A 24802-nucleotide genomic window follows, 5' to 3' on the forward strand; every position below is an offset into this window, starting at 1 on the left:
GAGGTTGAACTGGAAAAGGAAAGGCCACTGAAATGCCTAAGAACTGACAATGGTTTAGAGTTCTTGTCCCATGAATTTGATGAGTTCTGCAAAAACAAAGGAATTAAGAGGCATAGAACAGTCCCTCACAACCCACAACAAAATGGAGTTGCTGAGAGGGCAAATAGAACTATCCTAGAGAAGGTAAGGTGTATGCTGATAGCTTCTGGTATGTCAAAGCCATTTTGGGCAGAAGCAGCTTCAACTGCCGTTGTTTTGATCAACAAGTCTCCATCAACTGCTATAGAGAGTGAAACCCCGGATAGCAGATGGTATGGCAGTGCTGGGGATTACTCAAGGCTAAGGCCATTCGGGTGTAGAGCTTATGCTCATATAAAGCAGGACAAATTGGAGCCTAGGGCTCTCAGATGTGTCATGATCGGTTATCAGAAGGGAGTCAGGGGCTATAGGTTATGGTGTTGTGAGGAAGGGAACAAGAAAGTGGTGGTTAGTAGAGATGTAATCTTCAAAGAATCTGAAATGCCTTTCCTCAACAGAGATACTCAGAGAACTCATTTTGAGGTGGAGAACCTGAGAAAACCTACAGATGCAACTCAGACTCATCCAAGTCCTACATGTGAAGCCACTGGTGGTCGAACTACTGAAAGCCAAACTGAAGTCAGAACTCCGGAAAGAGTAATTGCAAGAGACAGAGCAAGAAGGAATATCAAGCTCCCTACCAGATTTAATGATTATGATATGATGCATTATGCTCTAGCAGTGGCTGAGGAGATGGATTATCATGAACCTTCCACATATAAAGAAGCATTGAGGAGTCCAGAAAAGGATCAATGGTTGCTGGCTATGCAGGAAGAAATTGATAGCTTGTACAAAAATCACACATGGATATTGGTATTGAGACCTACTGACCAGAAAACAGTGGGTTGTAAGTGGATTTACAAGAAGAAAGTTGAAGCTTTCAACGACAACCAAATCAGATTCAAAGCTAGATTGGTGGCTAAGGGATTCACACAGAAAGAAGGGGTGGACTACAATGAGATTTTTTCACCTGTGGTTAAGCATAGTTCCATCAGAATTTTGCTGGCAATTGTTGCACAAAGAGATTGGGAATTAGAGCAACTTGATGTTAAAACAGCCTTTCTTCATGGAGAGCTTGAAGAAAAGATCTACATGGAACAACCACCTGGCTTTGTTCAACCAGGGGATGAGGGAAAGGTCTGTCTACTGAAGAGAAGCTTATATGGGCTGAAACAAAGTTCAAGGCAGTGGTATCTTAGATTTAATGAGTTCATGCAGAAGATTGGGTTTGAGAAATCTTTGTATGATCACTGTGTATTCATCAAGAGAAGAGATGGAGTTGCTGTGGCATATCTACTATTGTATGTAGATGATATGTTGATTTCTGCTAAGCATAAGGAAGAGGTGGAGCTAGTAAAATCTGATCTGAAATCTGAGTTTGAAATGAAAGATCTTGGCAATGCTAAGAAGATTCTTGGGATGGAAATTATCAGAGATAGACATCACAAGAAGATATGGCTGACTCAGAGGGATTATATCAGTAATGTGATCAAGAAATTTCAGATGGATCAAAGTAAACCAGTGAGCATACCACTGAGTTCTCAGTTCAAACTCAGTATGAATCAAAGCCCCAAAGATGATGATCAAAGAAGAGAAATGGACAAGACCCCATATGCGAACATAGTGGGAAGCATCATGTACACCATGGTGTGTACAAGGCCAGATATCAGCCAAGCAATAAGTGTTGTAAGCAGGTACATGGCTGATCCAGGTCTGGAACACTGGCATGCTTTGAAGTGGATGTTGAGGTACCTCAGTGGTACTCATGATTATGGAATTCTATTTGATGGAAGTAAGAAGGTTGAAAAGCAGCCTCTATTGGGATATTGTGATTCTGATTTTGCAACTAACATTGACACAAGGAAGTCCCAATCCGGCTATGTATTCTGCATGTATGGTGCTGCAGTGAGTTGGAAATCTAGTTTGCAATCTGTAGTGGCACTCTCAACGACAGAAGCTGAGTACATTTCCATGGCTGAGGCTGTGAAGGAGAGCATGTGGCTGAAAGGAATCTGCTCTGACTTTGGAGTTGATCAAGAAGCTGTGACATTGCTGTGTGACTCAAATAGTGCCATATGTTTATCGAAGCACCAGACATTCCATGAGAGGAGTAAGCATGTGGATGTCAAACTACATTTTGTGAGGGATGAAGCTGAAAAGGGCTCGGTGAAGATTGAAAAGGTGGCTACTGAGCACAATGCTGCTGATATGCTAACAAAGGTGTTACCCGGACTTAAGTTGAAGTATTGCATGGATTTGGTGAATCTGATTCAGCTGGAGTGATTGTGGAAGATGGATATGCTCTGTGGATTGTCCAGTTGTGTCCCAAGGTGGAGATTTGTTATGAGGATTGGGGCAAAACTGCACAATCAGTAAAGCTCGGTGATTGATTGCAGCTCGGTGTTAGCCGAGCTTAATCATGCTCGGCAGGAACTGATATGTTGTTCGGTGATTAGCCGAACTTGCAGGTGTTCGGTGATTAGCCGAACTTGCAGATGCTCGGTGATTAGCCGAACTTGCTGGTGCTCGGCATTAGCCGAACTTAGTCGAGTTCGGTGTTGACCGTTGTTATTAACTGATGCATAGACAAACGTGAGCCGTCGGATGCGATTAGTTAGTTAGCTTAAATGACAGCCGTTGGATTTGTTTTGGTTGTTAGATTAGTGTTATATAGAGTGAATAACCGAGCTGTGCAAGTAGAATGAGAGAGAAAAAGATTTTTCATCCAATCAGTTTGTAATCTTCCACAGAAATTGAATAAAAGATTCCTCATCGTTTTCTCATTGAGATCTTGGTTTTCCTTCGTTAAACTCATTTCAATCAAATTGTGTGTGTTGTCGATCTTGCTATTCGTTCTATTGTTGATCTTGACTGTGTTCGAGATTTGATCGCGTTACATCAGAGTTCACAGGGAGTGTACCCTATAGTGGATACACTAACTAATACACTAACTCCAAGTTAGCTAAAAGACAAAATGATATGTCGGGGGAATAATTGTGAAACAAAAAAAAACCAAGAACGCAATGAAGGGTGTCTTCAAAATTAAATTTTTTTATTCAATTTTGTCCTAGTTGTAAAGGTTTACCATTAGGTAAAAGCTTAACTGGTGGGAACTTTTATTTTCTTTTTGGTGCTTTGCTAAAGTGTTGAGGACTAGTAAAGATAAGATTACAATATACTCCATATTTATCAACCCAAACCTACAAAAAAATTACTTTTAAAAAATTGAAGTAAAAGATCGTACTTATTGAAATATAGTGTGATTCACGATATACTCTCTCCGTTCCGCGGTAGTTGAGTTATTTCATTTTGTATACTCATTTTAGAAAAATTATAATAAATAGTTAAAACGGAGAAAAAGTAAAATAAGAGATAAAATAATGTAGATAGGACTCTTAGCTACCTTATTCTATCACTTACTTTACTATATCTCTACTTTAACTATTTATTATCATTTTTTCAAAACGAGTGCTGAAAATGAAATGACTCAACTACCGCGGAACGGAGGGAGTACTACTCTAATAGTACTAGTTTATACCAAAACGGTTTCAATCCGTATACATTAATGTAAATATACAATTTTTAAACATGAGGAATGATATGCTACACACCTTATGTAAGCATCACTCTCGTTTGAAGCACGTTTAACGTTTTTCGTTTCGATTTATATATTTAGTTTGATTCTAATACATTAAAAATGTTATTGAAATTTTTAATTTCAAAAAATTCACAAAAATCAAAGCATAATTTTTTATTTTTATGAATTTTGTGTAATTAAAAATTTCAATAATATTTTTTAATGTGTTAGAATTAAACTAAATATATAAATCGAAAGGAAAAATGTTAAACGTGATTCAAACGAGAGTGATGCTCACATTAGGGGTGTAGCATATCGTTCCTCGTTTAAACACGGTCACTATAAATGATGATAATATCTCAAATTAGTGTATAGCTTAGGAGTTAGGACTGATTACATAGCCGTAGGCTTCGTGTCACCAAACTCCAATTATTATATCCACCCACTAAATACGTCAATTATAATTCCCAAATGTTTCCAACCTAAATGAATTAATTAATAAAATATGCATTTTATATTAATTAGTATGATATGATGTGGTTTACAATTGAAGTGCGAAATGTAAAATTACACTCACCTCGTATATTAAATACCACAAATACGAAATATAGGCTTGTCACATGACAAATCATCTTCTATTAAGTAGTACTATAACCATAATAATTTTGTTATGCCAGCATATACTACAAATCATCCACGTCATATAAAATTATTTAATAAGCATATAATGTAAAGTTGGATTTATAATTCAATTCGACCAAGCATAATAGTTTGCATAAATCATAATATAGCACACTTCTAGAATATAGTAGTACTACTAAATATACAATAATGTCAAATCATGCGCTAGTAAATTAATCTTTTCTACTAAACACGAGTTTAATTAAATAGTAACAACTTTCTACTTGACCGACAAAACAAAAACATCAATTGAAGTATATCAAAAACATGTCATTTAGTCACAACTCCCCAACTAATATATGCTACTAGAATTTAGCTAAACATCAATATAGCTCTGAATAAATTCGTACTCGTATTTGGTACGTTGTCATAATAGTTGATTAATTAAAACATAAAATCAAATCAAATAAACCATGGAAAAAGGGACCCACCTCTCCACTCAGTTGCGAAAGCGACTTGTGGCTGCCGACACTATGTAAAACGCATAGGCTCGGAGCCAGGCCCGGAGCCAGCCTCGGAGTCAGTTGTGAATCTCTTTCCCTTACAAAGCTTTCATCACCACACAAACTCACTCTTCACTTTCCACCTCTGCTTGCTTACTCCCATGCACATTTGCACACACACTACACGCACTGACACTGCTTTTTAGTTTTTCCAACCTCTGCATTTCCAAATTCTTCCATTTCCTCGCATTGGATTATGTGCTTCCTTCAATTGTCCCCTCTCAATTGTCAAATTCTTAATTCTGCTGTTCAATCGAAACAAATTGTGCTTTTTTTACATGATTAGGGTTTAGAGTTGAAACAGAGTCCATCAATTTACTTCCCTCGACTGATACACACTTCTCCCAAAATCTCGGAAAGGAAAAAAAATTGAGAAATGCAGCACGCGAAATCGGAATCCGATGTCACGAGCTTGGCGCCGTCGTCGCCGTCGAGGTCTCCGAAGAGGCCGGTGTACTACGTGCAGAGCCCGTCGCGGGACTCGCACGACGGGGACAAGTCGTCGTCCATGCACGCCACCCCCAATTTCAATAGCCCCATGGAGTCCCCCTCGCACCCCTCCTTCGGCCGCCACTCGCGCAACTCCTCCGCCAGCCGATTCTCCGGGATTTTCCGGTCGTCGTCGGGGCGGAAGGGCGGCCGCAGCAAGCGCAACGACAAGGGGTGGCCCGAGTGCGATGTGATCGTGGAGGAGGGGAATTACGACGAGTTCGACGATGATAAGGCATACACGCGGCGCTGCCAGATTTTGTTGGCGCTGTTGGGGTTTGTTGTGCTGTTTACGGTGTTCTGCTTGATCATCTGGGGCGCCGGGAGGCCGTTCAAGGCTGAAGTTGCTGTCAAGGTAAGTTTTTTACCCATTTTAATGTGTTTGTGAGTGTTTGTTTGATTGATTGATTGTGTTGGTTTCGAGGTTAAATTTGGGGAGTTTCGAGGTTAAATTTGGGGAAATGAGGAATTTGGGGGTTTTTTGTGTTTTGAAGATGCTGGTTGGAGTTTTGGTGTTATCTGCTAGAGTTGAAGCCACCGTTTCTGCACTGATTAACACTTAATCTCGGCATAAAGTGAGAATTTCTATAATATTAATAGTGATTGGGAAATTTTGTGAGATACTGCAAATTATGGTGATTATGGTTTGATTAAGCAGAGTTTGTCTAGTTTGGATAAGTTTTGTGTTATGATTTGTAGAGATCTGATGATCAGTTGCAGATGTGTGTAAGACAAATTGATTGTTGCTTAAATTCTTGATGTGGATTGGTAGAGCTTTCAATTTATGACCATTTCTACTGAAGCTGATGATCGGTTGACTGAAAGCAACTTGCATTTATGATAGGCTTGGCTTAGCTAAGATATTCAATTTTGTATGATCTCGACACTTTATCTTGTGTAAGACCTCAGAAGGGTAGCTGAACACTAAAATATCGTGTGCAGAGCTTGACGGTCAACAATATGTACATCGGCTCGGGTGCAGACTTCACCGGAGTTCCAACAAAGATGCTAAATGTGAATGGTTCCTTGAGGATCAGTGTGTACAATCCTGCTACATTCTACGGCATTCATGTTACTGCAACACCGGTCAATCTCATCTACTCTGATGTCGTTGTTGCAACAGGGGAGGTAGGCATCTACGACACCCTCCATTTTGCTTCTCCGTGTTTTTTTTTTTGTATGTAGTTCTTATCGCATGTGCATCATATTTCAAGAAACCAGTTTAAAAGGTGTTTACTTTGAGTTTGAGTATGTTTGATTGTGTAATCCCAGCTGAAGAAATACTATCAACACCGGAAAAGTCACAAGAATGTGGTGGTGCACATAGAGGGAACTAGAGTCCCCTTATACGGGGCTGCATCGAATCTAGAAGTTAAAGCTGGCGGCGCTGTCCAGGTTCCACTGACGTTGGAGTTTGAAGTGAGAACGCGAGGTGATGTGGTTGGGAAGTTGGTGAGGACAAAGCACCATAAAAGAGTGTCGTGCCCATTGATCATTGATTCGACTAGCAACAAGGCCATCAGGTTCAAGAAGGATGCTTGCACTTACAGCTGAAGTAGCCTACTTTAACAGCGCCTGTGGTGATGCTGCTGAAACCACATTTTGAATACTGTCTAAATTGGTAACAGTTGAAGCAAAATTCTTTTTTTTGGGTTTAACTTAGGAAATGTGAAACTTCCCATTTCGAAAGATTGTGGTAATAAAATTGGGAGGTGTAAAGAATGTGAGAGATTGTGGTATTAGTTGTATCATGTATAATATGCCAAGAAATTCAATTGAATAAGATGTCACTTTTCAGTAGAAGATCTAAAACACCGATTACAAAAGTACTATTAGCTCGAAAAAACCAAATGCACTGGTTATTCTTGTTTGCAGTTCGACCAATATTCAGCAACAAGGTTTGAAAATGCAGAATTCATCTCCATAAGCTTTGAGGGTTCGTCATACTCCACCAATTCCCCTGCAACAAAACGTCATATTACATCTTGTGTTTCACTTCACACACGACACGAGGGAAAACGCACCGTTCGACATGACCAGCACCATATCGCTGTCTATGACAGTCGGAACCCTGTGTGCCACAGTTATCACAGTACAGTGAGCAAACTCTTCTCTGATTATCTTCTGCAAAATGGCATCTGTGGCCGAGTCAATCGAGGCTGTTGCCTCGTCGAGAACCAAGATCTTGTTCCATCTAAGAAGCACTCTTCCAAGGCAAAAGAGCTGCCTTTGCCCCATGCTCCAGTTCTCCCCTTCATCACTCACTGCACAAAAACCAAGAAATACTAAAATTGGCAGTGATGAGGTAGTTTGTCTTGATCTGTTTTATTACCACATTTAGTATCATTACCAGAAGAATCTAGCAAGTCTGGCAGTTTACTGACTGTGGACTTAAGTTGGCATTTCTCAAGGGCCTGCAAATCAAGAATTAATAATGAAGATAAAAACTTCGTCTAAAATATGGATTTATGTTACCTCCCATATCTCATCATCAGAATGAAGGCCTAATGGGTCAACATTTGTCCTAACACTTCCCCTAAACAGAGTAGGCTCTTGAGGTATAATGCTGAGCTTCAGCCTCAAATCCCTCAGCCCTATCGAGCAGATATCAAGTTCGTCTATGAGGATCTTCCCGCTTTGAGGCTCAACCAGACGAAACAAAGCACTGATCAATGTCGTTTTCCCACTCCCTGTCCTGCCCACCACCCCCACTCTCTTCCCTTCTTTGAAAGTGCAGGTAATCCCCTTGAGGACTATAGGAGCATTAGGGCGATACCGTATCTAAAAAGAGTGTTAAACGTCAGTTTTGGATACGTTCTTCAATATTCACATGTGTTTAACATAAGACCATGTGTAAAGTAGTTTCATTTCTTACCTTCAAGTCCATTAAATCAATTCTACCCTTTCGAGGCCACGTAGATGGAGGCCTCTTATCGGCTATCACAGCTGGTGCCCGAGGAGGTATCTGCATGTACTGTTTTATCCTCTCAACGGAGACGATGTAGTTGGCAAAGCTACTGTACCATCTCGAGAGAAACACCTGCGTGCTGGTCAGTGCGAATGCATACGAAAGACATAGTCCTACAAGACCTGTAACAACAACAAAAAAGTCCATATTAGCATAAAAAGAAAGGAAAAGGTTGATTTTGCAGAAACATACCTGGAGCAATGTAGTTGTTTGGGATCAATAGTAAGAAAACAGCACAAGTGAACAAGGTGAGGTTTTGAAGTGCCTCAGTCCTCAACACGAGCCATTCCAAGGCTGCGCTTGAGCAAAGGGAGACCTTTGCATTTGTGTCGACAAGTTTGAGGTAGTTCGTGATGAAGATGTCAGCAACTCCGAAAGCTCTTATGGTTGCAACTCCATGCGCTGTCTCGGACGCATAGTTCATAACGGGGGCTTTTGTTGTTCCATTTATCCTCATCAGCTCGCCTGCAGATCTTTGGTAGTATCCCTTACATCCAAGAACTGAAATTTTCAGACAATAAAGTACTGATGCAAAACTGATTTATGAAAGTGAAGTTTGAGGTTATATAAATCTTACTTGGATATACTTTGAGGATGCAATAGCAAAAAAGCCCACAAATAGGACTTGCCATGTGACAGAGGCCATAATCACTACTGTTGCTATGAGCTCAGCTATTCCAGCCATAACTAATTGGAATGCTAATGGGATATCAAAATCTAGCACACTTAAATCTGATGAGGCCTGATCAAGAATGCATGGATAAAATCTGATTCAAAAGATTGAGAATTATGTGAAAAATCGAAAAAGGAAGGTGGGAAAAGAATCATACATACACGCGTTAGTATCCTCCCGATTGGGGTGGAGTCGAAGAAGAGCATGGGAGCGTTGAAGATGGAGTTGATGAAACCGGAGAAGAAGGATTCGGAGGCTTTGAGGCCTAAGCAGACTGCAAACAGTGACCTAAAATACACAAAAAATACACTGAGTAATGATATCAGAGTGTAAACTTTGACCACTAAGAGGCCACTTTTCTGAGGGTTTTGAACTGAGAATGCTAGCCAGAAGCTTGCAGCAGCCTGCGTTGCCACGAAGCCAAACTGAGATATCGCAGCACAGCAAGCGTAGACTGATCCGTTTGAGACGAAGATGTAATCTAACATGGATTTCCACCCTATCACTCCAACTTCTTTCTCCTCCTCCTCAGTCAGCTGGAATTTTGGTTTGATCACAATCTCCACCTCACTTTCCTCTTTGCTTCTAGGCTTGTCGCTCTTCACACGTTCCACATCATGCTCGTGTTGATTTGAAGCGGACGTGTCATCAAATGATCCCATGCTACTTCTGTGAGCAAACACGAGCTGCTCGAAGGTCGTCCCTTCAATCAGGAGCGCCTCGAAGCTTCCTGATTGAATGACTTGGCCTCCTTCCACAACCTTAGAAGCAAAAAAAAAACTCATCAATGCTGTCGTTACAAAACGAGCAAATACTGTTCAAGTTCATTACCAGAATGTTGTCAACAGTAGTGAGAAACTCCACTTGATGAGTCACAAGAATCACTGTCTTCTTTGCTAGTGCAGTCATCACACAATCCTGCAGTAAAATTGATTCAATTCTTTTTTACTACTAAATTGCTGCTTAAACTAAATAACCATTTCTTACTTTGAAGAGGGATGCAGCTGTCTGTGCATCTACTGCACTAAAAGGGTCGTCGAGGAGATAGATATCAGCATCGTTGTACACTGCTCGAGCAAGCTGAACCCTCTGCTTCTGCCCCCCACTCAGATTCAGCCCTCTTTGGCCTATCTCGGTGAGATCTCCATAGTCAAAACTATGAAAATCATTGTCTAGAGCACACACTCTAATGGCCTCTTCGTATTTGGCTTTATCCATCGCCTTCCCAAACAGTATGTTTTCGCGAATAGTCCCACTCTGGATCCAACAAGCCTGAGGTACATAAGCCACTGATCCAACAACACTCACCTGCAAGAAAAACAGAACAAAACAAAAACATTCAATTTTTGGTATCAAGCAAACTTTGAAGAAGCAGGATAGCTTCTTACACTTCCACATATTCTTGGTATTTCGCCTAGAACTGCATGTAAAAGTGACGATTTCCCGGCTCCAAGGCGCCCACAGACCGCGATCTTTTGCCCTGGCTTTGCTTTAAGAATGATGTCACACAGAGTCAGTGATTTTGCCTCACCATCCCAGCTAAAACTACCATCTTTTATAGAAATTAGGCCTGAATCTCCTTTCCCTCGCATCTGTGTGTCTTCTTGTTTGAGCTCGTCTTCAAGCATGAACGTGTCTATCCTCTTGAACGATACCTTAACTTGGATCAAAGAGGAGAGAGTGTCCGGTATCAGCCTCACGGGCTCAGCCATGGTCCTGAGCGCAGCCATGACTGTGAAGACCGTGCCAGCATCCAGAGGTGCGCTCTCAAACACCACGCACCCGAAGAATATGACAGACGACACAACTGTCGGAGACATCCAATACAAGACAGTGCTATAAGTCTTCTTGTAGTGATATTCAGACAGCCACTTGAACTCGGTCTGCCTAAAAGACTGGACCATGTTCTTGAAATTCTCCTCCCATGCCTGCAGCTTGATGATCTTCATGTTGTAGAGGATCTCAGAGAATGATCTCAGCCTCTTGTCTTGAGCAGCCATGAACTTGGTCTGAAACCTCTGCAACATCTTTGCAAATGGCACGTTGAGAAGGCCACAGACGATGAAAGGCACTAGACCAGGAAGCACACCGAAGCCCACAACAGAGGAGATGACAGCAATGGCTAACAAAAGCTGGACTACCGAAGTCCAGCCAAGGTGGAGCAGCACAACGAATTCTCCCAGGCGATAAGCATCAATAGCAATGTAGTTAGCTATCTCCCCAGTCGAGTGCCTCCGTCTCCCTATGTTAGAGAGCTTGAGCTGTTTGAGGTAGATTGCCACCATCAAAGCAGACCTCATCCTCATCCCAATTCTCTTGGAGTAGAAGTAGAACTGCCGATATGAAAGAGATTCGACAACCTTAAAAAAAATCAACAATCCCACCAGGGAAACACCCTTGCTCAGATTCTTCTTCTCAAGATTCGAGTAGCTGACAAAAGCATAAAGCAGCAACGGTGTAGCCACTACAGAAACTGTTCTAAGCAACGCGCACATCCCACCCAGCATCATGTTTTTCCAATAAACTCTTGTGATGGCACGCAAGGCGAAGAATTTGGTGTTTTTAGTGCCCTTTTCTTCCATGAGTGAATTCCATGCTTCATTGAAATTCTTGTATGCCAAAAGGGCTTCATCTTCAGATCCAAGGGTAGGAATATCGTCAACATTTAGAGGCTTCGAGTTACCTAAGGAGAGCAACGGATCTATCCAAGAAAACCAGAGTTTACTTAATAATGAGGCTTCGTCTAAAACCGCAGGGTCCTTCTCCAACCTTTGATACATTAGGGAGATTCAGTGAAGCTGCTGTCCAACACTGGTTGAGATACAATTTCATGAAGAATCCTCGAAGCAACCAATCTGCACAATGCAGCTTCTTGAATCTATATGCGGTGCAGTGTTACTGAAATCAATAGAAGAAAATTAACATTAGCAATCAATCTTGAAGCTCCAATGATTACTAAAATTTTCACCTTTGTTAAGAATACATCTGTATATAGAAGCACCATAGTATATACTTTCATATACAAGTATTATACTACTAACAATCAGCTATACATAAAATCATCATATCATAACAACAATTCGAAGCCTTCATATTTGTAGCATTGTTATTTGTAGCAAAGATTGAAGTGATAGATTAGTTCATAAAAATAAAAATGAAAAATTTATTTCAACCAACCAGATTCAATAGTCTAGAAGAAGCAAGAAAGAACATAAAGGGCTGGTTTTATATGTACTGTACACAAAATTAAGGTATGTTTTTTTCTTTGAGAGTGATAAATTAATTTCTATTAGCCACTTAATTTAAACTGCATGTGTAAAAATAATGGTCTGAATCAAAACTTTAGGATTTGGAATGAGAATTTGAAGAGGGATTTCAGATAAATCTACGTAAAATAACATTTGATCGATTAACCACCTTTCAAAAAATTATTGAAAATAAGATTTCTGAATTTTATTACCGAAGGAATCGGACGAAGACAGGAAGGGAATCCAACCTCCACATTTGATCAAAATTCAGGTAATAGAAATCTGAAAGCTCTTGTCTGGCAAAAATGGAAGATGTAGATAGCAAATGAACATCATGATTTATTATACTCCATATTATTTCTTTTTCCGGACCGAATCTATGTACAATATGAAGTGTTAGATATTCTTATAAAAGTTGGTATATCTAGCTATACCATTTATTTATTTATTTATTTATTTTCATTTCTAAAAATCATACACCTATATTTTGTATTACGAAAATCATTACAAATCGAAAATTGGTGTAATGTCATTTACAAAATTATTAAATTTATATTTATGTAAGTTTTAGTTACTTTTGTAAATATAACGATTAAACAAAAAAAAAAGAAAAAAGACTTCAATTTCAGTTTGAAAAAAATGAATTTTGTTAGACGCCGTCGCCGTGATATGCGGCTGGTTTATGAAAAATCAGTGTAATTTCTAATGTTTTTTAATCCTCTGCATTGAGCACGTTGCTGCATTAATTTCATACACCCCAACCATTTTCTTTTCAACTATGTAAACGATCCAAACAACAGATCTCACACACTAAAAAGTTTCAATCTTTACTTCAAAAATCTTGTAAATCAAGCTCCAAATCATTATGTACAACCCCAAGTTTAGCTCAAGAACCCTTCTTCTCCCCGCAATTCTACTCCTCCTCACTTCCGCAGCAGTTTTTTCAGAAATCGAAGACGCTGATGATCTGGGAGACATTGATGAACTCATCGCAATAGACGATGAGCAAGAAAACGGAGAAAATTCGGAGCCCGCAACTGCGAATTTTGAAAGTAAAGAATCTGGGAAGAAATCGGAGGTGTTGAGCAGAGCTCAGAGAGTAGTGCTTGAGCTCAACACCGACAGCGCGAAGAGGGCAATTGAGGAGAATGAGTATGTTTTGGTTTTGGGGTACGCGCCGTGGTGCGTCAGAAGTGCTGAATTGATGCCGAGGTTTGCTGAGGCTGCGAATGTGCTTAAGGGTTTAGGGAGTAGGGTTTTGCTGGCCAAGATTGATGGCGACAGGTACTCAAAGGCGGCTTCGAGTATTGAGATTAAAGGGTTCCCAACTCTGTTGCTGTGTGTCAATGGCACCTCTCGGCCTTACACCGGTGGATTCTCATCGTAAGCGTTTTGAATTTTTGGGTTGTAGAGCTTGATTGAAGGTATAAGTGTTTAATGTGTTGTGTTGAGGCTGGTGGAGTTTGATATTTGAGATCATAGATTATTGCATTGCTTTAAATCATTAAAATTTTTGAACTAGTTTATGTTATTGCATTGTGTGTCAATTGTCAATTTGTCGTGGATGATCTGTAATGAGTTCATTTGCATTGGTGTAGTCATTGTAGGTATGTGTTTAATGTATTCTGTTTGTGACTAGATACTGATATGGAGCTCTCTCTTGGTGACATTTTGTGAAAAGGGAAGAAATCGTGGTATGGACAAGGAAGAAGACAGGGGCGCCTGTTGTTGGAATGAGCTCGGTAGCTGATGCGAATGAATACCTGAAGCAGCACTCTACATATGCAGTTGGGCTATTTGATAAATTTGAGGTGCATGGGTGTTAAGAGCTTGAGTTATTTCAAAAATACTGATTAGTACTTTTCATTTCTTAGCCCATTTACTTTGTGATTTAGTCTTTAGTTTTCGTTGAAATTGAACTATTGAAGACATTGCTACTTAGGGAGATGCTGCATTGGTCTTGTTTCATCTTTAGTTTGCATCTTGTTTGATCTAGCTGGTGCAGACTTACTAAATATTAGATCATGTATTCAGGGGCCTGATTATGGGGAGTTCGTAAAAGCTGCTGCTGCTGACAACGAAGTCCAATTTCTAGAAACAAGCGGCGCTGAGGTAGCCAAAGTATTATACCCTGTTGGCACGCCGACTAAACCTTTCTTTGGTCTTGTGAAAAGCGAACCAGAGCACTACACATCTTTTGGTGAGTTCATTTAGGCAAGACAATCACAACTTCATTTCTAATATGCAGTTTTGTGTTATGCAATAACTCCAAAAAAACATTAACACTGCATAAACCTCCATGATTTTATCTATCTTATTATTCGAACATATTATTTGGGCTGAAGAGGCAATTGTTGTGGCTTACAGACGGACATTTCAGTTCAGACGAAATCTTGCATTTTTTGGAGAACAACAAGTTCCCGTTGGTTACTATAATGACTGAGCTGAACTCCGCTAAAGTATACTCCAGCACGAACAAGCTACAGGTTGCTCTTCCACCACTTGCAGATTATTTTTGCTTTTTTCCAGTTTATAAAAATTCAGTTAGTTCATCTCTAACATTAAAAAGGATTGAAATGTATGTCAACTGTTGAAAGTTTATTTTTTAATCTCCCTTGTATGTTCAAATAGGTGTATGTCTTTGCTGAGGATGACGACTTGCAGAAGTTTCTTAAGCCATTACAAGAAATTGCAAAGAAGTTCAATTCACAGGTCTTCTACTCTTAGTCTTTCCTTTTGCCATCGCATTTCTCTGAAATGTTCCTGTGATATTGCAGATGATGTTTGTAGCTGTAGATATTAGAGAGGAAAACCTCGCGAAGCCCTTCCTATCTTTATTTGGTCTCGAAGACTCGGAGGATTCGGTGGTAAAACTCAAGTCATTCTTGCATATCCTTCTTGTATGATTCTTGGTTTAAATATCTCAATCATTTCCTTCTTTTTCGTCTGTAGGTTGTTTCTTTTGACTACAACAGCAACTCGAAGTATCTGCTGGAATCAGATATAACATCAAGAAATATTGAAGTAATAAATTTCTTCTGTAACGCTGTGGATTTCATCTATCATGCATTTTCTCGTTCGGTCATTGTATGTATTGGCATTGCAGGAATTCTGTACCGGCCTCGTGCAAGGAACATTGAAACCATACTTTAAGTCACAAACAATTCCTGATAATGTGAGTTCCTATAAACCACTGCTAGTATTATTTCGTTTCTGCATAACGAATCGATATTTGCGAGATTACATTACATTAGCCTGATGTGAAAAATGAGTATATATGTTGAAGAGTCGACGTTTCATGTTTCCCAAAGAAAATAAATGCTTGTCGAATTTTTTTATTAGGGTATGTACAAGTTTCTTTAACAGCATTAGTAACACGACTCAAATTTCGTTACTGCAGAAAAACGCCAGCATTCTGACTGTAGCGGGAAAGACATTTGATGAGTTGGTCCTTAACAATCTTGCAAACATAGTTCTGGAGGTTTGTTTAGCTTCGAGCTTCCGAAACCTTCTTCGCTCGTGTTCTATATTTCTTTTTTGCACGTTTTCTTTGTTTTGTTTATGAGCACAATTCGACATAACACAAAGGAAAACTGAAAGAAATCTTTGAAGTCTTGTCATCTCTTATGTTGATGAAGTCTTGACACTGCTCGTTCTTTAGGTCCACACGCCGTGGTGCATCACCTGTGAAACGACGAGCAAGCATGTCCAGAAACTGGCAAAGCACTTCAAGGGGTTGGATAATCTGGTCTTTGCAAGGATAGATGCTTCAACTAATGAACATCCAAAATTGCAGGTAAGACGACATCTCATATACTTGTACCTTCAATCCTTATGTTATAACTGTACGAATTTAGCTAGAACATTTCATCTTGAAAATTGAAATGTATATGCAGGTTGAGGACTATCCAACTCTACTCTTCTACCCTGCAAACGACAAGTCAAATCCGGTATGCCATAGCTGCGTTTCTTAAACTTTCCACTCGTTACAGTCGAGCCTTGTCTTTTTAACGTGTCTCATACGCAGATCACGCTCTCCACAAAGTCCAACTTGAAGGACTTAGCTGCACTCATCAACAAAATTTTGATAACTCAAGATGACGCGACCAAGGATGAATTGTAGTTCGACATACATTGTTGGAAAAGCCGATTTGCCTCCAGGGTTATACGACGAACAAAACCCAGAGATGATATTTGTAGATGGAAACAATTTGTGAACTTATACTGCATAGAAACAACCTATATATTTATATCTATAAAATTTAGTTTGTAACAAGTCCAATGATAAGAAGAGGGTAGTTGGAGATACATTAACTCTTGATTTTAGTACTTATCAAGAACTTAAATATAGCTTCTTACAACAGGGAAAAACAAGACAAAAGTTTAGTACAAAAGTCTGTACATGAAATGGTCTTTTGAGGCAGCAACTAAGGCTTGTTGTATTCACAAAAGTTGTAAAACCACAAGTCATGCCCTCGGTCTTCGCTTCCGATGATGTTTTCGATTCCAACCCAACCTGTCCAAAATAGAGTAGCATAAACTTGCATTGCTCTCCTCGTTCTTGGCAACGAAACACGATAGAAAATGAGCATACCTAGTGAAATCGCGCTGACAAAGATGGTGAAGGCGAGGATGAAGATGATCAACGACGCCCTACCAAGTATTTTAACGATCTTTCTGACCACGTGGAGCCCCACCAATGCGGCAAAGGTAGCCACTGCAACAAAATAAAGGGCTGCAAGAAAAACCGAAAGGAAGTTAGCTGTCTATGATCGACATCACAGTGAGGTTTCTCAGCTTCCTAAAGGTGAAAGAACATACCGTAGGATGGAGGGAAACGCCTCAAGAGGTAGTATTGTATAACAGACATGGATGCCGAGAATGCCATGACCAGTGTTGCTGTGGCACTCGAGACCTGCATTTCAAGAATTCGAACAAGTTAGCTACATGATCAAGTCTCAAATGAGAAAAAGTTTGGTGTTGTAAGTTTCTCAATGAGAAAGAAAGAGATGCACCTGTGGTGGAACTCCTAGCTCGAGAAACAACGGACCTAAGATGAATCCCCCTCCGAGGCCTAGCAGACCGCCTACGACACCAGCTAATATTCCACAGAAACAGCAAAGAATCAACTGGTATACTGTCCAGTTAATTCCCGGTTGTCCTTTGGATTCAATCACGCTCCAACCCTTATACAAGCAGACAGCCTGATATCCTGAGGCTCCAATTGCAACTGGAATCTACAGATGGAGAAAATAATGATAAAATATGAAAAACACAAAACTCAAGCTACTCCAATGCGTATGAAATGGAGATATTTACCTGCAATAAGGTTACTATCCAAAATGCAACTGAACAAGTGGTCATAAAGTCCTGAAGAAACGTCGTATTGTTAGTGAAGACTGAAGAAGAAAATTTTGAACAACATAAAATCAGTTTAAACTTGACAGATTAAGTCAAGGATGTACCCTGGAGATGTGGAGCGAGCAGATGACGAGCCAGACAGCAAATAGAAAGCCGAGCTTCTTCCAGGAGACGTTGTTGATAACTGAAACCTGCAGAGTTATCCAATCCACCTCAGCAACTAATCTTTCTGAGATGTTGAAGTTTTTATCTCGATACCTCTAATGGTTTTTGCTCATTGAGATTCACTCGATTTTCATCAGTGGCGCCTGTTGGTAGAAGCTTGTATGGAGCTTCTTCGCTTCCATCATATTGTGCTGAGATTAATAAAAAAAACATTAGCGCATCCATAATTATTTTTCCTCAAAACACTAGTGAGCATAAACAATTCAAGAATCCGACTTACAGTCAGATGCAAACCGCCTAGCAGCTTCCTGTATGGCGAAAGAAACAAGCAAACTGATCAGCCTAAAGGTGTAACATGAAAATCCAAATAAGAAGAAAATTTAAAGCACCTTCTTTATTATGGTCTCTTTCTTCCATGTTTCGACGCCTTTGAAGAAAGCCTTTGCCGAGGTAGCTGTCAAATTGCATATGAGCATATGCAATTGCTTAAGAGAAAAAAGGAAGAGAGAGGCGAGCATATGTTAGTTACCTATGAAGAGAATTATGAGCAAGACAGTAACCATCCATTCTGCCAAAATCACATTGAAAAAAACTCCAATGCTAATTCCAAGAATCAGCATTGGCTGGAAAATAAGAGCTAAATCATAATCAATGATGGGGAGATCGAGGGAAGGATGGCGGAGCTTGATGTTGTAATAGACGGTAGCAAGTGCAGCACCGGTTATCATACCTGATCAAGAAAACGACACAACACTTAAAAAACAAACGGGATACAATCATACAACAATAAGCACATTCTCAGCCATATATGCATACACATGTGTAAACTAGTCAATGTCTAGCACTGAATCTTACACTTTGATATAGCAGTTGATGTTTTCGGGTCGAACCCAACTATCAACACCAGCATCGGAACGAAAATTCCACCTCCACCAACACCTCCAACACTAGCAAGAGCAGCACCAAAGAATCCAATCACAGTACCAGCAACTATTCTCCATCCAAACTCCATATCCTACAATTTACAACCCTTTCATAAAATTTCAAACAATTTGAGCACTAAGTAATGAAATTTCAAACAATTTGAGCACTAAGTAATGAAATTTCATAAACAAAATTGCTAAATAATTAAAAATCTAACAGGCCAAACAGGTCTTCCTTGCAAGCCTCTACTTTGCTTCAAGAAACTGGTAATTCTTGTGAAATAATCAGATTCAGAGGCACCATTTTCTTTAGTAGTCATTTGCTCAAGATTCTCCTGAGCTGAAACAATCCCACAAGCTAAAGCTAGTAAAGCAATCAAAATCAGAGCTTTTCCTCTCAAACCCTTGTCACATTCTGCTCTTAACTCAGCCATGAATTCCTCCAAACAAAACCCTACTTGTTTCTTCACCCTGCAAAAAAGATCAAGAATGTTCCTTGAAACCCATGTACCAAAATCAACTAAAAACACAAACAAACATCAAAATTCAGGGCAAGGAAAAATGTGGGGAGTTAACCTATCAGAGTGAAGAAACTCAGCAACTTTGAGTGGAATTTTTTTTCTTGATAATTTGGGTGGTGAGAATCAGAAGCCTCAGATTCTATCTTTATTTCTCAAATACTACACAAGAAAACAGAAGTGGCATGCAATTATGCAAACATGTTTCCCCCTCTTTACTTTTTTATGCTGCAATTCAAACGAATAAGCAAACAAACAGACCTTTAAATGTAGTTTGTCTCCGGCTCGGTGGCTCAAGCTTCTCTCACCATAAAAAAACGGAACTGTAGCTTTCAAGAGAGAATCTTTTCAAATATTTGTGATGAAATTACTCTCTTCACTCTCAGTCTCTCATGATGAGTTGATGACTTTCATCTCTGCCTTTTTTTCCTCAATGTTACTGCTAATATTTTGGTATGATGTGTAGAATAATATGAGAGAATTAAAAATAATTATGATACTCCAACTTTATAGTAGTAGGAGTATTAATTTTTGTGGCTTAGAGCATTCATGATTCATGACCATGAGACAGCTTAGTAGTTGTACTTCTCCATCATTGCATATCATTTTATAGTAGTATACTCTTAATATATTTATATTTTGATAGGGGAACTCACTGATATTACTACAGTAGTTAACTAATTCCTTCATTTTTGTTATGAAATGAAATAAATTGAAAACTATAGGTAAACAAAAAATTTGCTACTTTAATTATATCTCATCAATTTTATACTCCTCATTAGTTAAATCAGTTATTATTATTATTATTAGAACATAAAGCATAAAAAGTGGATATAATGAGTGTTATAAAAAGCATGAACAAAGTGTAAGAAGACGAGTCTATTTTATACTCCTATAATCTCACTAGGGTCATATTACTATTTTTCACTTTTTGAAGCATTAAATTACATTATTAAAGTCCATTTGACCCACAATAAATTCAATGATACAAAAGCTCCATACCAATTTAAATGCATATCGTTTTCCACATCACAAAATTAAATTCTACTCGAGTGGTCATTTTCATTTTTTTTTAAATTATAATTTATACTCCTATAATCATATTCTAAACTATGGATCATTGAACAAAAGTACCCAAATTCCCTGAATTATTAGATTTTTATAATACTACGAACAATGATGTTTTTCTGAGTTGGGGATTCAATCTTTTTTTCCCCAATGAAGTATGTACACTGATGTTTTAATTAGATTTGTTAAGTATAAAGATATGCCTTAATTTGTTCACACTGTACGTGTTTTTTTTCTTCATTTCGCATGAATCATGCATGATGCATATATTTTTTGCAACTACTCCACGTATGATTAATCCAAATTCAGTTATACGTATATAATTAGCATCAATTTGATAGTACATAGATATCGATTTCAAATTTAATTAAAACATAATTATCCATACTATACAAAATCTTAATGAGTTGGTCAACATTTCAATTATAGAATTGGTAATACACAAGTATTAATTTCGCTTCTTGACACTTCATATATTCTAATCTATATTATAAGTTGAGTTCGACAATATTCACAAGCTAAGTCCAACTAATTGTAAATATGAACTTATTCATTTGGTTAATCAATGTAAGTCACGTTCAAGAAGCTTCTCACCATTTGAGTATACATAACATAATATAATAATCTCCAACCAATACAAATTAATCATATAATATTATACCAAGTGTCGAAATCAACCATCTACTTTTTAAATTGCAAATCCACAAAAGAAAGAAAGCTAAACTGCAAAAGAAAGAAAGCTAACTGCCTACTTTTATATTCACAGTAACAATAATGGGGCGTTTGTTTGGTATGATAGCCCTAGATATTGGCTTCTATCTAGGTTCTATCTAGTGTTTGATTGGTATGATATAACTACACGAGGACCCGGTATAAACTCCATGACCCGGAAAGATTTATGATAGCTACATGTCATTTTCATATACGCCTAACCAGGCTGAAGGCTATGATTGAAGTTATGTTGCCGATCCAGATTGTGTTCTACACATCGGTTGTCTAAAACACCCCTCCCCTTCCTCCCCTCACTTCATTTGCTTTCCAACAACTGACGGCAGTCAAGAGGCCACTGAACCCAAATTGCAGAAGCCCTAATTAAGAGGAATGGGGGTGAATGTTCCGAGAATCAAGCTGGGGTCGCAGGGGCTCGAGGTCTCCAAACAAGGCCTCGACTGCATGGGCATGTCAGCCAGCTATGGCCAGCGGAAGCCCGAAGATGAGATGATCCAATTTATACACCACGCCATCAACTCCGGCGTCACGTTTCTCGACACCTCCGACGCCTACGGTCCCCACACCAACGAAATTCTTATTGGAAAGGTATTATTTCTCTCTGCTTAAGTTCTGAATTCAATCGATTGAATTAGTGTATTCGAGTATTCACTCGTGGAGGTTCAATCTGTTTGCGATTTGTGCTAATTAGTTGATTGATCCTGTTTGGTGATTTTCCGCCGAGTATTATTGTTCGAACACTTCAGAGAAGAGATATTCAAGTTAAGATGTACTTGTGCAGTTATGCATTGTGATTTTGACAATCTTCATGATTATTTGAGCTTAATTTATTTGAGGAGATTCTCATGGAGGCTGAGATTTGAATAAAGTGCACTATGATTTTCCTGAACTATTTACTATTATGTTGAAATTGTTGCAGGCTTTAAAAAGGGGTTGAGGGAGAAAGTGCAAATTGCTTCAAACTGGTTCCTTTTCTGCTTCGTATTGTGCCATTGGTTTCATCATTTAAATTTAGTTATTTTGTGGTTTGTAACTTGAAAACTCATCTCCAATTCGATGATGTATGGAAATTTTATTTTACAAAAAGTGGATAGCAAAATTATGTATTTCAAACTCATCTCTAATTTGATGATGAATGGAATTTACATGTTATGTTTATGAGGGCATATTTGTCAATCAGTGTTACTATCATGGTTTTGTAGTAGCCCAACCAAAGACCAAATAAGTTATATGATTATCACTATCAGCCCAAACAAATGTCCGATTGAGATATAATACTATCAACACTATCATGTGAAACCCTATACAACTACCCTATCATACACAATACTCTCATACCAATCAAACGAACCCTAAACGTAATGAAATTATTATTTAATTGGACGATTACTATAATTGTCAAATGTAATTACGTTCATCATTAACGTAAACTGCATGACTCTCACGCATAATCTTCTCCTAAACACAGTTTACGTTTGTCCTAACCTATACGCTACCGCCACGTCGACATTTCCTAATCTGCCCCTCTCCTTTCCACATATTTTCATCCAACCCCAGCGTGTCGCAACCCGGCCACGTAAGCATGAGAGAGGGCTCCACCACCACAACCGTAATTCTCTCCGCGTCGCCACCTCCCAACCCCCACCACAAATCAAAGGGCCATTCGTAATCGCGACGGGACGGCCGCGGAGGAGTCATCTCCGTCGTTGAATCTTAAATTGCGTGATCTAACGGCCGAGGCGGCTTCGGATTACGGCGACGGCGTTAAGTTCCGGTGAAGGATACATTTGCGCGATATATTGTTTTTTTTGGTAGTCTTTTTAGCTCCCTTTCATTTTATTATGGGCTTTCCCAGTTGTGCGGATGTCCCAACAGACATTGTTACGGACTCAATTCCCACATCGGTTGTGAGAACAACTGATGTGGGGTATATAGACTAAATGAGCTCTCTCTCCTAACAGGCTAGTCTTTTGGAATGAGTTCTCATGTTTGGTCTGTATTAATTGGTGCTTTCATTGAGAGCCCAAACGGCTCGGAGTGGTGGCCGGACAACGAACTCGCCGTGACCAACGAGTGCGTTTGGGACCGCTCGGAGTGGTGACCCACGGAGTGGTGGCCGGGCAAAGAATCCGCCGTGACCAACGTGGCCGTGACCAACGAGAACTCGGAGTGGTGGCCCACGGAATGGTGGCCTGGCAAAGAATCAGTCGTGACCAACGTGGCCGTGACCAACGAGGACGTTGGCCCTTAAAGGAGGGTCGAATGTTACGGACTCAATTCTCACACCGGTTGTGAGAACAACTGATGTGGGGTATATAGACTAAATGAGCTCTCTCTCCTAACAGGCTAGTCTTTTGGGATGAGTTCGAATGTTACGGACTCAATTCCCACATCGGTTATGAGAACAACTGATGTGGGGTATATAGACTAAATGGATTCTCTCTCCTAACAGGCTAGTCTTTTGGGATGAGTTCTCCTGTTTGGTACGTATCAAACTCATCCCAAAAGACTAGCCTGTTAGGAGAGAGAGCTCATTTAGTCTATATACCCCACATCAGTTGTTCTCACAACTGATGTGGGAATTGAATCCGTAACATTCGACCCTCCTTTAAGGGCCAACGTCCTCGTTGGTCACGGCCACGTTGGTCACGACTGATTCTTTGCCAGGCCACCATTCCGTGGGCCACCACTCCGAGTTCTCGTTGGTCACGGCCACGTTGGTCACGGCGGATTCTTTGCCCGGCCACCACTCCGTGGGTCACCACTCCGAGCGGTCCCAAACGCACTCGTTGGTCACGGCGAGTTCGTTGCCCGGCCACCACTCCGAGCCGTTTGGGCTCTCAATGAAAGCACCAATTGATACAGACCAAACAGGAGAACTCATCCCAAAAGACTAGTCTGTTAGGAGAGAGAGCCCATTTAGTCTATATACCCCACATCAGTTGTTCTAATAACCGATGTGGGAATTGAGTCCGTAACAGACATCCCCGCGAACATCCCAAAAACACCTCATGTCACGTCATAAGGACTTCTCACTACAGTGTTAGTCTGTCAGGTCATAAGGACTTCCCACTGCACAGTGACGGACATCACCGACTTCCCACAATAATAAAAATTTACCAAATAAAACAATTTACGGAATTAAATTTTCGACACAAAACGGAGAAATTGCAACCACTTTATTTAAAAAAAAACATACATAGTACAAAAAAAACGTACATAATTATTAAAAGTATTTAGAGAGAGATATATTGTTGGTTATTTTAGTGTAATTGGATTAACTTGATTGATTAATATTATCATAATGAGACACTATATAAGTTTGAAAGTGCGGAGTGCACGCTTGTTTGAATTCATTGTGATTAGACGGGGGTTTGGGGGCAGCGCCTCCGAGTCGCGGGGTCCAAGGTGCAGAGCCACTGGCTGAGGTTGAGCTGTGTAGAAAATTCATTCGAAAATATAATTTCTGATAATCGAATGACTGATTTGCAATTTTTGAAACTCCTAAAAAAACTGTTAAATTCAGTTAAGAAATGGAAGAGACGCAATGCTTCGTGAAGAGACGCGATGTTTCGTTTCAGACCGTATTTATAGAATTTTCGAAAAAAATAATAATCAAATAATCGGGACTCCGCGCGGATTTCCGTGGGGGTCAATGCAATGGCGGACGTCCCGGGAACGCCGCGGAACTCCGGTGTTCGCAGCGGACGTCCGTATCCGCGTCACCATTGCACAACGACGGACGTTCGCCGGGACGGGTGCCATTGCGGATGCTCTAAATGTAGTTTTAGAGAATCTATCTATTTAATTCATATAATATG

General features: G+C 39.7%; 4 protein-coding genes and 1 pseudogene across 5 annotated transcripts; 3 read left to right on the forward strand and 2 right to left on the reverse strand.

Moving 5' to 3' along the window:
• The first annotated feature begins 4906 nt into the window (after nt 1-4906).
• LOC121769872 lies at nt 4907-7131 on the forward strand. The gene is made up of 3 exons (XM_042166635.1): nt 4907-5683; nt 6271-6456; nt 6601-7131. Exons 1-3 carry the CDS (start codon nt 5216-5218, stop codon nt 6880-6882), a joined length of 936 nt encoding a protein of 311 aa, XP_042022569.1. The 5' UTR covers nt 4907-5215; the 3' UTR covers nt 6883-7131.
• A 7-nt stretch (nt 7132-7138) lies between these two features.
• Nucleotides 7139-11749, reverse strand: LOC121769871 (annotated as a pseudogene).
• Nucleotides 11750-12930: 1181 nt separating this feature from the next.
• Nucleotides 12931-16563, forward strand: LOC121771757 (protein disulfide isomerase-like 1-6). The gene is made up of 12 exons (XM_042168625.1): nt 12931-13600; nt 13899-14028; nt 14252-14417; nt 14585-14703; nt 14849-14929; nt 14995-15084; nt 15170-15241; nt 15324-15392; nt 15618-15698; nt 15879-16013; nt 16114-16167; nt 16245-16563. The coding sequence occupies exons 1-12, from the start codon at nt 13083-13085 to the stop codon at nt 16338-16340; spliced, it is 1611 nt and encodes a 536-aa protein (XP_042024559.1). The 5' UTR covers nt 12931-13082; the 3' UTR covers nt 16341-16563.
• Nucleotides 16443-19701, reverse strand: LOC121771758 (sulfite exporter TauE/SafE family protein 3-like). Of its 2 annotated transcripts, XM_042168626.1 has the most exons (14): nt 19446-19701; nt 19243-19346; nt 18885-19137; nt 18599-18758; nt 18273-18473; nt 18133-18197; nt 18024-18051; nt 17837-17934; nt 17683-17769; nt 17537-17587; nt 17233-17454; nt 17039-17132; nt 16812-16952; nt 16443-16733 (listed from the first exon to the last, which is right to left on the reverse strand). In XM_042168626.1, exons 3-14 carry the CDS (start codon nt 19098-19100, stop codon nt 16645-16647), a joined length of 1452 nt encoding a protein of 483 aa, XP_042024560.1. In that variant the 5' UTR covers nt 19101-19137; nt 19243-19346; nt 19446-19701; the 3' UTR covers nt 16443-16644. The 2 variants fall into 2 exon arrangements, with proteins under 2 accessions (XP_042024560.1, XP_042024561.1); XM_042168627.1 differs by lacking the exon at nt 19243-19346 and having other exon boundaries at nt 19446-19700.
• Nucleotides 19702-21147: 1446 nt separating this feature from the next.
• LOC121771314 (auxin-induced protein PCNT115-like) lies at nt 21148-21973 on the forward strand. Its single transcript, XM_042168095.1, has 2 exons — nt 21148-21569; nt 21901-21973. Exons 1-2 carry the CDS (start codon nt 21354-21356, stop codon nt 21916-21918), a joined length of 234 nt encoding a protein of 77 aa, XP_042024029.1. The 5' UTR covers nt 21148-21353; the 3' UTR covers nt 21919-21973.
• Nucleotides 21974-24802: the final 2829 nt, after the last annotated feature.

This window comes from Salvia splendens, chromosome 16 (assembly GCF_004379255.2).
Source record: "Salvia splendens isolate huo1 chromosome 16, SspV2, whole genome shotgun sequence".
NCBI lineage: Eukaryota > Viridiplantae > Streptophyta > Magnoliopsida > Lamiales > Lamiaceae > Salvia > Salvia splendens.